General features: G+C 41.4%; 1 protein-coding gene across 1 annotated transcript; it reads left to right on the top strand.

Annotated features, from left to right (window-relative positions):
• The first annotated feature begins 257 nt into the window (after nucleotides 1–257).
• LOC106657129 (putative uncharacterized protein DDB_G0291608) lies at nucleotides 258–14966 on the top strand. Its single transcript, XM_023458792.1, has 7 exons — nucleotides 258–266; nucleotides 1075–1165; nucleotides 6503–6652; nucleotides 7881–8023; nucleotides 8109–8394; nucleotides 8553–9545; nucleotides 9617–14966. The coding sequence occupies exons 1-7, from the start codon at nucleotides 258–260 to the stop codon at nucleotides 10495–10497; spliced, it is 2553 nt and encodes an 850-aa protein (XP_023314560.1). The 3' UTR covers nucleotides 10498–14966.
• Nucleotides 14967–15815: the final 849 nt, after the last annotated feature.

Here is a 15815-nt window from a genome sequence, read left to right as displayed (position 1 = left end):
GGCTATATGTGCAAATACATGTACGCATATTATACACGGGGCTATATAATACTCGGCGAGTGAAAGAGAGCAATGGTAACCGGCATGACTGTGTGTAGCGCGCGGCAAAGAGTTGAAAACAGAGAGAGAGAGGGCGAAAAGAGGAAAGGGTCGAATCTGCGATGCATCCATCCTCGTGTGCTATACATGTATATGAAATACAAGCAGTCGGGTATATATATTTTTATATACATAGACATACAGATATATACTACATAATGAGTGGAGTGAGCGAGATAGAGATAAAGAGAGAGAGAGAGAGAGAGAGAGAAGCAGCCAGCAGCAACCAGCACAGTACAGCAGAGAGTTGAGCGAGCGAACGAGCGCGTGAGCGAGAGAGAGAGAGAGAGAATGAAGGGTGGGTGGGCGGAGGGAGGCGGAGGAGGAGGATACTACTCCCGGGGATGAAGAGAGAGAAGGGTAGGTGAAGCGTGGGAGGGAGAGGAGCGGCTGCTGCTGCTACTGCTACTGCGTGTGTCGAGCCAGAGCGAGCGAGAGGAGGGATGTGCCATAGCTATATACTGCTGAAAAAGGAGCAGCCAACCCAACGAGAAGAGAGTATGTGGGTCGTCAGTTGTTTTGTCGTTGCTTGCCCGGTCCGATCCTGCAGCAGCAGCAGCAGCAGCAACCGAAGCCGAAGTAGCAGCAGCCCGTATATTTTCCGCTGCTAGTAGTGAGCTTTTACTGTGCACTGCGCGCTACTCGGTGTGTTATATTACTCTCTGGTTCGAAAAAGGAAACCCGAATTTACTTTGATATTCTATTACGGCGAGTGCTGTGTGTAAAAGTGCGTAGAACTGTGCGTTTTTAGGTAGTTTTGTTGTTGTTGTTGTCATTGCTAAAAAAGTTCCTCTTCGATGTCTTGGCTGTTTCTGTGTGCCGTTGTTGTTGTTACTGGTAATCCTAGTTTTTAGCCAGGCTGCCGAGATAGATTAAGAAAACTGGCGAGTGAGTTAGAAACGGTTATTTTTCGTACGTGCGTGCGTGTTGATTTGACAACGACGATATAACAGCAACAACGAGAAAAAATAATAGAGAAGAAGCGCTCGATGGAGCAGAATAACGAGTCACAGCGTTGCTCCAACTTGCATCAGTAGAGCAGACAGAGAGCTTTTTCTGCCAAAAGGTGAACCATTATATTATTATTCTCTCTTACTCTCGATACGCACGCAATAGAAGCTTTTAAAAAAGTATACGCGCAGTGGTACATGACAAAAAACGAATAAAGAGTAACTACTGCCTATGTAAACTTTCTCGCCTCTTTCCAGTCAAATCGTCATCACGACGAGAGGCGCTTTAAACAATTGCGATTACGCTAATAGGATCCTTGGCACTGTATTATACAAAGGTGCTGCTGCTACTGCGCGCCAGTCACAAAGCTCACGCGCGTATATAATAATATAAATGCTCAGCTTGCATTATTCATCGTTATTATTGTAATTAATTAGTGGCGCGTGCGAGACTATGTTAATTCTCGTTTGGTTTTTCGATATTTCTATAATATGTATACGATGTGCGCGTGTGTCGCGATTCTCTCGCGCGTGTACGTGCAACCAGCGCGCGCGTTAGAATTTGCGATCTTTTGAAATCGTCGAAGCATTAATTTGGCACATTATCATGGGACAATTGCAAATTCATGTGCACAGCGTACGCAGATGCGTGCGTACAACGATCGATTATCTCACGCTCGCGCTTGTACGTACTATTGTACGCAAGCTTATACATTGCGGTGCGAGAGTACGCGTGTATTGGAGCAGTTGGTAGAATTTTTAGACTTCTGATATATAATATATTTTAGCTCGTTGAACCTAACCTAGAATCAATATGAATTCCAATTGGAAAAGATTTTTTTCGCGCGTATCAGCGAACCGATTGCCCTTCGGCCGCGGCAGGCAGCAGCCTATCGCAATTGTCCGCGCGCGCGCATGCGAGCGAGCGAGAAAAAAAGATCGTCTCGCTCGCGATCGGTTTCGTTCATTAATATTTTTGCACGAGAAAAATATAAGCACATATGGAAGAAAAACCAAAATCTGCGTACGTATACAGAACTGGAAAAGCGAAAATCTTGGACTCGTCGGAGCTATTGATTTTTTGGGAACAACGAATTCATGTATATAAGCTCTCTCTCTCTTTCTCCCTCTGCGAGCTTGCGAAACGCGAGTGCGTATGTATGTTCTCTCTCTCTCTCTCTCTGACAAACGTGTGTGTGTGTCTATACCTATATATGCAAGCTCACACAGTATACGAGAAGCCGTCTGTGTCCGTATTATATATGTCTGTTGGCGTGTATATGTGTGTGCGTGTGAGCGAATACGGCTGAAAGAGCGAAAAAGCTCTTGTGCAGAGTTATATGCCCGCAGCGATTTATATGGGCGTATATATCTATATAGACGCTTTTACTTATACATACGCGCGTTGTATACATAGGAAAACGCGTACGTACGTACCTGCGTACCTTCGTGGAACGCGCGTATCCTTCACAAGATTGACGCGTGCCAGAATAAACGCGCAAACTGTATACGTATATATCGGTCGAAGCATTATTATTGCAATCATCGCCGCTTATAATGATGAAAAAAAGGCTCCGAACCAAAGATCACGAGCCCGAAACTCGTACAGTGATCGTATATGAGTGATTCTGACTAACTTTTAAAATAACGCCTAAAAAAATTTTTGATGAAAAATTTAGCGGCACAGTATCCGGAATGAATTTTTCTTGAATATTATCAACAAAGAATCCCAAAAATAACTTTGGGCTTTATTTTCCTCCATAGTCCATTTGGGAAACCCGATTTAAATGTGGGTCAAAATAAAACTTCTTCAAATTTTCGAATGACACCGATCTAGATGCGCTTTTGATATGTTATAGTACATGGTAAAAAAATCCTAAAGCCAAAATTTTACTCCCCATCCCCCCCTCCTACCCCCTCCACCCCTATAAACGTCCATTCTTTATTTATATTCATTCTGAAGCCCTGAAGTAATTAAAAAATCTGAAAAAATTCATAATAGTACATATCAACAAAACTAAGCACCTTGAATTTCTTCAGATTTTTCGAGGGCTTCAGGCCTTCAGATAAAATAATTAAAAATTTGGAAAATTTATATACGGCGATACGAGCCAATATCAAACTCGAAAATTTTTTTCTCTGTTTTATGCATTGAAAAACATGACCTTAAATTTCTTTGGATTTTTTCAAGTTTCCTTATGCACTTTTTGAAGCGAAAAAACCCCTTTTTCTTTCATGTGTTTTCATGTGACATTACTTATATCATCCCGCACATAATTATCTACGTAGGCGAATTGCGTAGTCATTATAAATGAATTAAATGTAAAATTTTTTTTTTACGGCCTTGCCCTTGATGATATAGCAAAATTTTTTAAATAAAAAAAGAAAGTGTGTGAAAAAAAATTATTTGTTGAATAATTTATTTATTCATGATAAGAAAAAAATTTTTCATGAAAAAAAATATATTTATAAAAATTTTTCATGAAAAAAAAAAATTGTTTATAAAAATTGTTTATAAATTTCCCATGAAAAAAATTTTTTTTATAAATTAATTAATTTATTCATAGTAGAAAAAAATTTCATGAAAAAAAAATTTTTTTCAAAAATTTTTAAGTGATTAACGCAGGATTATCGAATGTTCAATCCAGCGTACAATTCTTATTAAATAAGGGACAGAGTTCTGGTTGGGCTCATTTTGTTCGTCTTTTCCAGCCCTTTTTAAACATGTATACAGATATAAAAAAAAACAATAGTCCATTGTAAAAAATGAAAATGTATAAAAAAAGCTAAAAGTTCAAATAATCCAGTACGCGCGGAAAACATTCTGGGAAATTTCCAATTTAGGAGGATCAAGTTCAGGTCACAAATTTTTCTAAAGTATGTGAATAAAGGAAGGTAACATGATAATTTCAGATCATTTGGTTAATAGTCCATTTTTTAAGAAGCTATCGAAAATTTATTTTATTCGCAGTACGTTTTTTGACTCAAGAGTAAAATCGATTTTCAAACGTGCGATACAAAAAGGACGGGCCACCAAAACGCTCAAAAATAAAAGTGTAGATCTCTCAAGTCTTCTTAAAGACCCTGATAAAATTTCAGAACTGTGCATGGTAAATTACCTGACTTACACATCAGTACGTGCAATTTTAAAAGTTAGTCAGAAACACTCATATAAAACGCAGTAGTAGAGCTAGAACGTGTGATCCATCCATCCATGCGAATTATTCGTCAGGGGGTTCTCGTCGCTGCTGCTGCGTTCGATACAGCTCTTTTTCGTGTTCTGGATAATGGATTTTTTTGGTAGCTCTGCTCGCTGCATAAACCCGTGTACTGTATATATACGCGTGTATGTACAACCGTTATATACGGTACGTAATCATCGTGTTAAACCCCCCTTCTCCCCCTTTTCCCGTTTTCTCTCTTTCTCTCTCTTTCTCTCGCTCACTCGCATACGAGCATTGACATGTACGTACGAGCTAACTGTGCTTATATATAAATGCGCCATGCCATGTATACGTATACACGCATCGCTCGCGAGAGAGAGAAAGAGAGAGAACACACGGAGATATGTATCCGACAGCGAGTAAAAGAGCGAGCGAGAGACAGAGAGCGAGCTGAAACATACATATCCGACAAAATCCATTAGCACTAAGTACATATTCATATTCCCTGCACTCGTACGTACGTACACGCGTACACTGTATATGTATTTGTGTATGATCTGTCTTCATGTGTGTGTGTATGTGTGTGGATGCATGTCCCGTGCCGCGCGTCTCTTTTCCCGTTTGGCCAATCCCCGTTGTATATATATATGTGTGTGTGTGTATAGTAACGAGCTCGAAGCTTTTTACCTAAAAGCTCATCGCGCTTAACGCGTAGTAGTCGCGTATATATAGTATGGCGAAAGAGGAACACGATATACACGCACACACATACATAGAGGAGAACCTAAAACTGCGTATCTTGTATCTCTCTGTACTACCCAAAAGTTTCGGGATGTAAACGCTATAGAGTTTCCTCCTAGACGCAGCCAGTGCAGCAGCAGGGGTTGACGAAAGCTCACCGACTAGGTTTTGACCTGCGTAGTTGAATATAGACCGAGAGCGACAGAGAGAAAGAGAAGAAGAGTCGAACATGAACTCTCTCTGGCTATATAATGCCTCTGCGACGGCGCATCTTTGTAGCAAGCTTGCAGCAGTCAGTCAGTTTCGGTGAACCCTGCTCCGAGCAAAAGTTTTCGCGCGCAAAAGGAGAAGAAGAAGAAGAAGAAGGAAAAAGAAAAAGTTTAAAAAAAAAAAAAGAACTTCTTCGCTGCACACGAGAGAAGTGTTGTACAATCGGAAAGTTTGAGGCCGCTGCCGCTGCGACTGTATACTACTACTTATATATACACGTGCGAGCGAGCTTGCGTGTGTATCGGTATTCCAGCAGCCCCAGAAGAGAAAGTCTAGTCTCGATAAAGTTTGTTGGAGAACTGTTGGCAAGTAGAGAGAGAGAGAGAGAGAGAGAGAAGCTCTATATACTGTATACTACGTACGTACGTATACGCGCGATGGTGGTTCGTTCATCTTCTCTGCGCTTCTCTTTTCTCTCTCTCTCTCTCTCCTTAGACTTATACTACTACTACTACTACTACTACTACTACTACTACTAGCCCTGGCGCGGCAAGTTTGCGCTGCTCGTACGAGAAAGAGCGAGATAGAGAGCGAGAGAGACTAAATTATAACGTATAGGTGTATAGTGTGCGATACTGCTTGGTTCACCGGCTAACTTTGTTGGGCGAAGTTTGCTGCTGCTACGCCGTTATAGCCCGAGAGAGATAGAGCGAGAGAATATCGTAGCTACTGCTGCTCTCTCTGTCAAGGTCGCGAGTAATTTTCCTCGCTCTCTCCCTCCCCCGGTGTCGTTGCCTCGAAACTCGCAGCTCTCGCTAGCTGCACACTAGGTCGCGAAACTTATAATATATAAGTGAGACTGCTGCTGCGGCTATATAGACGCGCAGACACGTACTACCAAAGCTTTTGCATCGTAAATCTTGAGCCTTTTTCTTTTCTACGTTGCTGGAGTATTATAGCCTTTACTCTCGATTATCGTATAACGCCGCCGACGCCACCACAAAGTTTATACGTACGTACGTATATCAAGTAGTCTGGGTTCAAGTTTAGTCAGACATGTGCGCGTGGCGGTGATCACGGCGCGTGTGCGGCTTAGCGGCCGTATTATATCGTAATTGGCGTTCGACGACAATGTCTCGACGCGTATGGATATAAATCAATTATTGGTTAGAGATAGCGAGTAAACAGTGACAGAGGCGGCGAGAGTTGAACGACCGCGGATCGATTACTTAATATATCGATTACTATCTACAATTATTGGATTTGATTACATTATTAATTTGTTTTCATTTTCAATATCTTTTACTCATTTTGCTTTTTTCTCTTGTCTGCTTGCAGGGAAGTGTCTACATCTGAGCGGCCTGACACCAGAGCCATTAACAGCCGACGATGACTACAAACTGTTGCGCCTCGGCATCGGCTTCACGAACATGGTGGCCAGGGCCACCAAAGGCAGCGCCGATCTCACCCGTAAAGAAATCAAAGAAGGTTCGTAAAAGAAAAAAACTACTCGTACACGTATAAAACGGGTCACTGTACTACTCGTGCGCTATATTTATACTACGACGTCTCGTCGTCGCGCGATAAATCAAGAGTTAAAATGAAACAAACAGAGAGAAGAAAGAAAAACGAGGCACACACGCAAAAAGAAGAAGCTCGTGCGCGGTGGTGGTACAAAGTCCGCGCCACCCGCGATTCACCGAAGGGGGTGTAGTCGTCGTTTCGTCCCCCTATACTGACTCGCGAGTGTGCGCAAGCCTCCCACGTGCTACTCCTCGCGGATCCGCGGACTCTCTTAACTGTTCTCTCTCTGCTGTACCCTTCGTCGCGCAACCACCACTACTACCGCTTCTATACTGTACATATATATATATATTCCGAACTACGTACAAGCAGAGGGAAAAGAGAGAAGAGGTCGCGGAACAACAGGTGCCCTCAATCCATTCATTCCCCTCTTCTCTTTCTCTCTCTCTCTCTCGAGCTCTCACCGCTGCCGCGTCTTAGATACATGTATGCAGGCGCGCGCGCTGCGCTTCTATATAGTATAGTATATTGTGTATACACAAGCTGAGAGAGAGAGAGAGAGAGACCGATGACCGTTTGATTACTCCCCCGCGAATTGATGAGATAAATAATACGCGCGCTCGCTCGCTCGTTCGTTCATTTCCTCCTCCTCTTTTTTTTCATACTTTTCGAGTGCTCTCGAGCTCGATCGCGCGCTGCATATAGCGGCTTTTCTCTTTCTCTCTCTCTCTCTCTCTCTCTCTCGCTTTATAATTTGCACCGAGTGGTATATACAGGAGAGAGAGCGCCTCGTGCAACTATTAAACAGTTGAGCGTATAATACGATTTCTTACGGAAGCGTACACTTTAAAGCTCAAGCTGATACCGTGAATGATACTGCATCCGTGTGTGCATAAATGTGTACACGATCGAACTACGCTGCATCGTACGACAACCAAGTGACAAATTGCTTAATAAACTGTGCATTTGAGTGTATTCTCTCTTTTGTGAAAATTTATTCTTTGTCGCTGGGCATGCGCCGACGACGACCGATCACCCCGATACGACTCGTATGGTATACGAAATCGCGATATGCTTTTTTTTATTATGTACACGATAAAATGCTTCGCTATATCGATCAACTTTGTGCGAGGAAGTACCACTATAGTCGATAATTAACTAATATCTCCTTTTTTCTTTCGCAATGTTGCAGGAAGCCTTATACTTTTAGAGAAGTTAAAAAAGTACAAGCCCAAAATCGCCGTGTTCAACGGCAAGCTAATTTACGAAGTTTTTTCCGGCAAAAAGGAGTTCGGTTTCGGTAGACAGCCCCAGCTACTCGAAGGCACCAGCACAGTAAGGATTTTTATTAATAAACAAAAATTTTTCCTTCAACTTTTTCTGTTGTTTATTTAATTTTTTATAATTATCATTATTACAGTACATGTGGGTTATGCCATCGAGCAGCGCGCGCTGCGCACAGTTGCCGCGCGCCGCCGACAAGGTGCCGTACTACGCGGCCCTGAAAAAGTTCCGCGACTATCTCAATGGCACGATAACGCACCTGGACGAGTCCGACATCGTGTTCGCCGACACCAAGCTGAAGAAGCGCGAGCACGAGGGCGGCGTGGGCGGCGGACTGCTCGGCAGCGAGGACAAAAAAGTACCGCTGGGCGGCGTGACGGCGGCTTACGAGGATTACGATGGTGAAGGTCTATTCGTCGACGGTACTTTGTTTTTTCGATCTTTCGTCGGTGAGGCCCGACCATCGCGCAACTACTAGCCGAAGGCGCGTTTGGTCCGACTTGCTCCGACAGAGTTGAAAAGCACAGTAGTGAGAACCTTTTCTCGTTTTAACCCCCTGCCGAATTGTTTGTGTTCTCAGGTGTCATAGTGAAGCAGGAGCCAGGCCTGATACCCGGCAAAAAGAAGCGAGGCAGACCGAAAAAGATCAAGAATCCAGAGGAGCTGCCACCCGCTGATGTAGAGAAGTGCGACGCCAACGGCGAAATGATCAAGAAGCGTCGCGGTCGCCCCAAGAAGATCCACCAACAACAGAAGCAGGCCGAGCGAGAGGCCAAGGAACGCGAGTACCAAGCGGCTGCAGCCGCGGCCGCTGCCGTACAACAGCAGCAACAGCATCATCACCAGATGGGCGGAGGTATCCCAGGTGGACCCATGTCCGACGGCTACGGCGGCATGGCCAGCTGCTTCTCCTCGCAGATGATGTCACCGCCCAAGCCGTTCAGCCACATGGCCCCGTATCCGCAGCAGTCGATGAGCGAGCAGCAGCAGCAGGCGTACTACGGCGGCGGCAACGCTGGTATGGCCGACAGTCCGTACAACAAGCAGAGCCCCGTGCACAGTCTGCAGCACTACAGCCAGAGCCCCAAGTCCCTGTCCATGTCCTACAGCCACTCGGATCTCTCCTCGGAGATCAACACGGCCATGTCGTCGGACAACAACATGGGCGAGCCGTCGCCGCTGACGTCGCCCGGTGTACAGGGTGGAGCGGGTAGCGGCAATCCCGGTATGGAGCACTCGGATTTCGATGCGGCGGCGATGCAACAACAGCAACAGCAGCAACAGCAGCAGTCCCAGTACAATCCGGATCACGGAAGTCCAGCGGGTAGCACACCGTCGCATCCGGCCTACGGTGGTTACATGGGTTACCATGATCAACAGCAGCAGCAACAGCAACAGCAGCAACAGGATCAGCATCAGCAACAGCAGCAGCAGCAGCAGCATCAAGGCGCGCCGACGCCCATGAGTCAGAGCGACGAGCACTCGCATCACTCGCATCCGACACCGCCGCACAGTCATCAGCAGCAGCACACGCCCACCCATTCGATGTCGCCACACCCGCACGAGCAGTACGGTAAGTCGATCAACGCTACTAATTCTCATTCACTGATTTTCGTAATATAACACGTTTTTTTACGACTGTAGGTATTAAAAGATCGTCGGGCCAAGACGTGGCGTCCAAGAGTCTGAGCGATCTCGAGTCGTTGGTCGACCAGATACCCAGTATAGCCGAGAGCGGCGGTCAGAGGCTGAGTCACGGCGGTCACATGGGCGGCGGTGACGAGTCGCTGCAGGACAAATTGGACTCGAGCATGCATCAGCAGCAACAGCAGCAGCAGCAGCAATACATGTCGGCGTACCAGTCGTCGATAGGCGGTGGCCAACAGACGAATTACAGTCCACCGCTGTCGACTCAGACGAGCATATACGGCAGCAGCGACGGCGGCTACAGCAGTCCGGCCTATGGTATGGCTGGCAGACAGCAGCAGCAACAGCCCGAGCAACAACAGCAACAACAGCAGCAACAACACAGCAAGTCCTACACGGTGGAGAACCTCGCCTCGAGCAATTACACGCCGAGCAACAGTATGAGCCATCAGCAGCAGCAACAGCAGCACCACCAGTACTCCAATGTCATACCCGGGCCGCACTATCCGGTGCCTATGTCCGCGGCGAGCTCGAACAACGGCTACGTGTTCGGCGGCCTCGAATCTAGTCTCATGCAGCGTGGCTATCCCGCGATGCCGCCGAGCCACCATCATCCCCATCATCATCCGTCCCTGCACGGCCACCATCCGATGGGCAATCCCTACGGCTACCAGAGCTCGCCGTACGCGAGCTCCTTCGACGCCTACTCGTCGGCGCCGTCGCCTGGCACCATACACGCGCCTCAGCCCACGTATCAGGGCTACGGCGCCGTGAGCAGTCCCGACGTGGCGGCCACCTCGTCGACGCCGCCCTCGTACTTGCAGCAGCAGACGTCGAGCAGGCCGCCGGTCGATCTGGCCGGCTACGACGGCGTATGATAGTCCTCGATCTGGCAGATACCCGGGAGTAATGCGGACAACGCTGCTGGTGGCGCGAGAGCGACGTCTTCCTCGTCGTCGTCGCGCGACTACATGAACGCACCCGATAATCTGTAACGAGGAGAGCTGCTCGTAATAATTTGAAAGAAGAAAAATTTGGTCGCGCCAAAGGGGCCTCCCCCTTGGCGCAACTTTTTCAAACTTTACTACATAGGTAGGATGTAACGTCGAGAAAATATATTAAATTAATTCAATGCGCGCGTGTATAATGCATCGATTATTATTAATAAGTGTACATGTCAAAGGGCTTGATTGTATGTAACGTGATGTTTTTTACCGTACTACTGTGTATTTTTACACTCATTCACACACTGACACGCACTATACACCGATACACGTACACAGACACACTCTCACACTTTTAAATACACACACAACAACACGCGAAGAGAGAAAGACGCAAAGTGAGCAAAGTACGCGCCGCTCACGATTTTACAGGAGCGAAATCGGACGAGGCGAAGTTGAATCATATAGAAAGACTGATGAGAAGGGGTCATCAAAGGTCCCGCGTGGTTTTTTGTTTATCTTTTTTAAATAATAATTGTTATTGCGAATTGTAATATAGAATCATGTTTTCTACTTCTATCGCCGTCGCGGTGGGCGTTGATCTTTTTTAAAGAAACGACAATCGTTGGATTGTTCGGATGTTATCTATCATTAGTAATGATTGAATATTGTAAGAGAACGAGTGAGACCGTATTGACATGCGTCACGATAATGGATATATTTGGAAATATGTTCATTTTCAAGCATATCAATGTAAATTTCGTCTTGAGTGCAATATTTTTAATGATATATGTTTTGATTTTCCATATAATCTCGTTTGTAATCGAGCAAAGTTATGAAAAGACTGACATTTTTTCAAAGTTTGCTTTCTTTACAATTGATGGTGCTATACTATATACTTGTTGATTTGATACTTTCTTACTCATTCATGGGTATAACGACAGAGACAAAAATAATCGATGAACATTTGGTGCTCGACGCGCGTGCGAAAAAAAGTAAATCAAAGCGTTGCAACGAAGAAAAATTTTTCTAATTTCGCATTCAAAAGATAAAACGTTTCGCTCCGCAAGATCGTGGGTGGGTGTATTTTCTCTTCTAACTTAAAACGTGCAATATCTCTTCAATTGGCTGCGAAGCCGATAAATAAATATACATATAGTTAGTCGCAATCTGCGAAGATTAAGAATAAGACGATATTTTACGTAGTAATACTCTTTATCGATTAAGCTTTTTTTTGTAAGATTCGAATGATAATTGTCTCGGAATCAAGAGCCGTTCTAGGATTTACGATAGTTTTACAAATTATGCTTAAGTCTTTATAAAAAGCATCTTAATCAAAATATCGAAGCTTTCAACTGTGTTGTTAATTTTTTGTATCACTTTAAAGAACAGTGTACTTGGTTTTTATTTGTGCGACGAGTTATTCACATTGCTGCGTCGTCAACTGGGCATTCAAGCCAATTCTTTTTTATTTAACAAACCCTACGAACACGACCCAAGTCACTTTTATTTACCGTTATATTATTGTATTTAATACCAGTGGTAACTCGGTGATTCGTTATATACATCCGATGTATTATGTTATGAAAACCGTAAATAAATAATGATTATAATCGCGTTATAAAACATTAGCATTATAAGACGATGAAGAAGATGAGACGTTACGTTTATATATCCTTATATTATATTCTATTGCGTTTTTGGTAGCGTTATTACATATGCTTGTACACAAAAGAATTGACGGGTTACGAGCCATTTTCAATTTTTTCGTGTACATACGAAGTTATTATTATTATTCGATTCGCGTAGCATAATTATATCGACGCTCCTGCTTTTTTGAAGACAATGCATCGGCGTGATTATAAATAATTATAAATATATATAGATAGTTATATATAATATATAAATAAATAAATAAATATAAAATAAAATATTATATATATAAATATATTATATATATAAAAATACTAAATGATTGTAATGATTAATACATATGAAAATGTGTCTAATCTCTTGTAACGAAGAGAAACACTATCACACATAATTATTTGAAATGAAGTACCGCGCATTAGAGTGAACTAAACAGTAAGAATTCTGATTTGTCATTTGCAGAATGTGTTGAAATAAATTAAGAATAAAAATTATTAAAAAATGATCGACTTGCACAGGGTATAGACGAAGAGGTCCTTGATATACATAATTAGCTGATGTCTTATACATAATTATAAATATACATAACAGGCAAGAGCCTTTTTTTGTTCTATCGGCCTCAGAGAACTGATTTTAATAAAATTATATGAATATCAAGCCAAAATGGTTTTCCTGACGTTTTTTAGAATCCATTCCAAAAAAATTTGACAGTTTTTATTAATAATAATAGATATGCGTCATCAATGTTGAAAAAAATATATATATTCATATACGTATGAAGATTGAAGAGTACACATTCATGTAGTCTAAAATTAACTTATCATAAAAAAAGTGACTAACTCTACTAACAACATTTGCTAATGTCTTCAGGCGCGATCGGACAAAAAATAACAAATGGAAAATGCTAAAAAATTATTCGTGTAAATGAAAGTTATATTGAAACGGAGGAAAATCATCAATGGGTGCTTGCGGCGAAGATTTACGCTGCAGCACATAATTCTAGAGAACTTAATGATGTGTAAAGTGAAAACGAAGAGCCGAAAAATTGCAAGAAACCAAACGTACAGTAAAAAAAAATTATAAATATAAAATAATGTAAGAGAGCTTTTGAGCCAGCGGCTCGTAAACATATTTTTTAATTCCTTCGACAAAACTCCGATTATTCTATATTAACTTTTCGACCTTTTCATAAATTAATGCTCTTAGAGCAGTGTATGATATATAACGAGTCGAGAGATTAAAAGGAAAGGGTAAAAAAAGGTTGCTCTGAAATTGGTTTATTGCACTCAATTGAATACCCGGTAAATAATGCAATTTTACAACAACAACAAAAAAGGAAAGAAAATGGCTTCTTTGTAATTTCGCTTGTTTTGAGCATTAGCTAAAATTTGTAAATAATTATCAAAACAGTTTACAGTCGTGATGATTCGAAAATAAAAAAAGATTTGTCCATAAGAGTCTAAATAACGCGCAATGGAAAGGGTGACGGATGAAGAATCGATTTTAGCTGTAATCTTAAGTATCAATTTATATTAAAAAAAAAAAACGAAGGAAGTTCAATTCGTGAATAAAAAACAAAAAATCGAAAAAGTTCCTATATTAGAAGAAAAAGACAAGCGATAACACACGGTACATGTGATTGTCTCCTGTATAATGTATTATAATTATTGTATTGCTGCAGTTTAAAATTCAAACGTGCAGTCATTGAATTTATGCGACCCAATTCGGAGACTCGTTAGTTATATTTGCTAACTTCACCTGTAACTTATTATGCACCGATGATATTCGTTCAGGTTTTTCGTGATGGTCGTTGTGGCGACGAGTGAAGAAGAAAATCCGACACCCTTGCCATGAGCCTTGGAAGGACGCAATTTATATTTTTAAGCATTTATAATGAATAAAATAAAAGAAAACAAAAAAACATATGTCTTAATTCGAATCTAGTTATGTAAAGCCGAATAAACAACGCAGTTATATATATTATATGAATATATATTTGCTCTCGATGGAATATGAACTTTTGTGCTTTTCGAAAATATTCTAGGACTGAGATTTATGGGAATCGAGAGACTAAAAATAATAATGTGCAATCAATGTGGATAAAATAGACGTGAGAACTTTTGGATTTTCATTGTAAAATATATCTTTTTTACAGACTCTAAGGAAAATCAAAATTTTTCTTACGCATACTGACGATTAAAAAAAATGAAGCAGTATTATAAAAAATATATATGATAAAAATCACGGAGAAAACGTGTACTTCTAGATCGAATAGTTGATCTCGGTCCGTATAAACGATTGGATAGAGTCTCTCTTAGTAGCGAAAAAAAAATAACGAAAAAAAACAAGGACTTTCTAGACAGGAGCAGTAAAAAAAATTTGTGTATAGCTTTATTGTATAACTTAATAATTACTGTAAGAATTATCGATAAAATGCAGGAAGATATAAAACGTCGACACGCGAACGAGGCCAAAACAGCAGATCGAAGAGGCCACTGCACTGCAGCACATAAAAGAGAGATAATGAAAAATAAAGGGTTTTTTGCTTATAAAAGGGCAAAATGTTACTTAATGTACATTGTTTATACATACAAAAAAAATTAATAATTAAGAAGAGTGTTTAAAAAGCTCTAGTTCCGGATTATGTAATGCTAATAAACTTCACTATGAATGTGTGATGTCCGTATATATATATAAAATATTATATATATGGGTCAAAATAATACTTTTTTACAAAACCGTGCGCACGTATGTCACCGATCTTGACGCGCTTTTGGTATGTTATAGTACATGGTAAAAAGGTCCCAAAAAAAAATTTTTAGACCCCCTCCCCCCTCCTACCCCCCACTTCCGGTATAAACGTCCATTTTCGATCTATATTTTTTCTGAGGACATGAAGCAAGTAAAAAATCTGAAAAAATTCATAAAAATACTTTTCCACAATCCAAACAACCTTGAATTTTTTCAGATTTTTTGAGTGCTTCAGGCCTTCAGATAAAATCATTGAAAATTTCAAAAATCGAGATACGGCGGTATGAGCCGATGTAGTACTCGGAAATTTTTTCAGTTATTTTTCGCATTAAAAAACATAACCTCAATTTTTTTCAGATTTTTTCAGATTACCTAACGCACCTTTTGAAGCCAAAAACCGATTTTTTTGACGAAAATAATTTTTTTAGGACAGTACGGAGCCTCGAAAAATCTGAAAAAAATTTTTTCTTGTTTTTTTCATCAAAATACGTAATCTCAAATTTTTTCAGATTTTTTAATTGAAGGCGATAGCTTCTAGGGCCGAAAAATGCTATTTTTAACAAAAAATGGTTCCTAGAACCCGATGGTTCCGGTGAAAAAATTTGAAAATATTTTTTTTGAATTCCTTGTCAAATTTTAATAAATTTTGACCGTTTCAAAAGTTCGATTGAAGCTTCCTAGCTCATTTTAGAGCATCAAACGAGTTTTATCATTCCTTAATGTCTTCAGAAACGTCTTCAGATATTTTGCACTAATCTTTGTCCTGCTCTAAAATGAGCTAGGAAGCTTCAATCGAACTTTTGAAACGGTCAAAATTTATTAAAATTTGACAAGGAATTCAAAAAAAATAT

This window comes from Trichogramma pretiosum, unplaced genomic scaffold, assembly GCF_000599845.2.
Source record: "Trichogramma pretiosum strain Unisexual culture from Peru unplaced genomic scaffold, Tpre_2.0 scaffold106, whole genome shotgun sequence".
NCBI classification, from domain to species: domain Eukaryota; kingdom Metazoa; phylum Arthropoda; class Insecta; order Hymenoptera; family Trichogrammatidae; genus Trichogramma; species Trichogramma pretiosum.
This window is presented reverse-complemented; position numbering and strand designations above follow the sequence as displayed.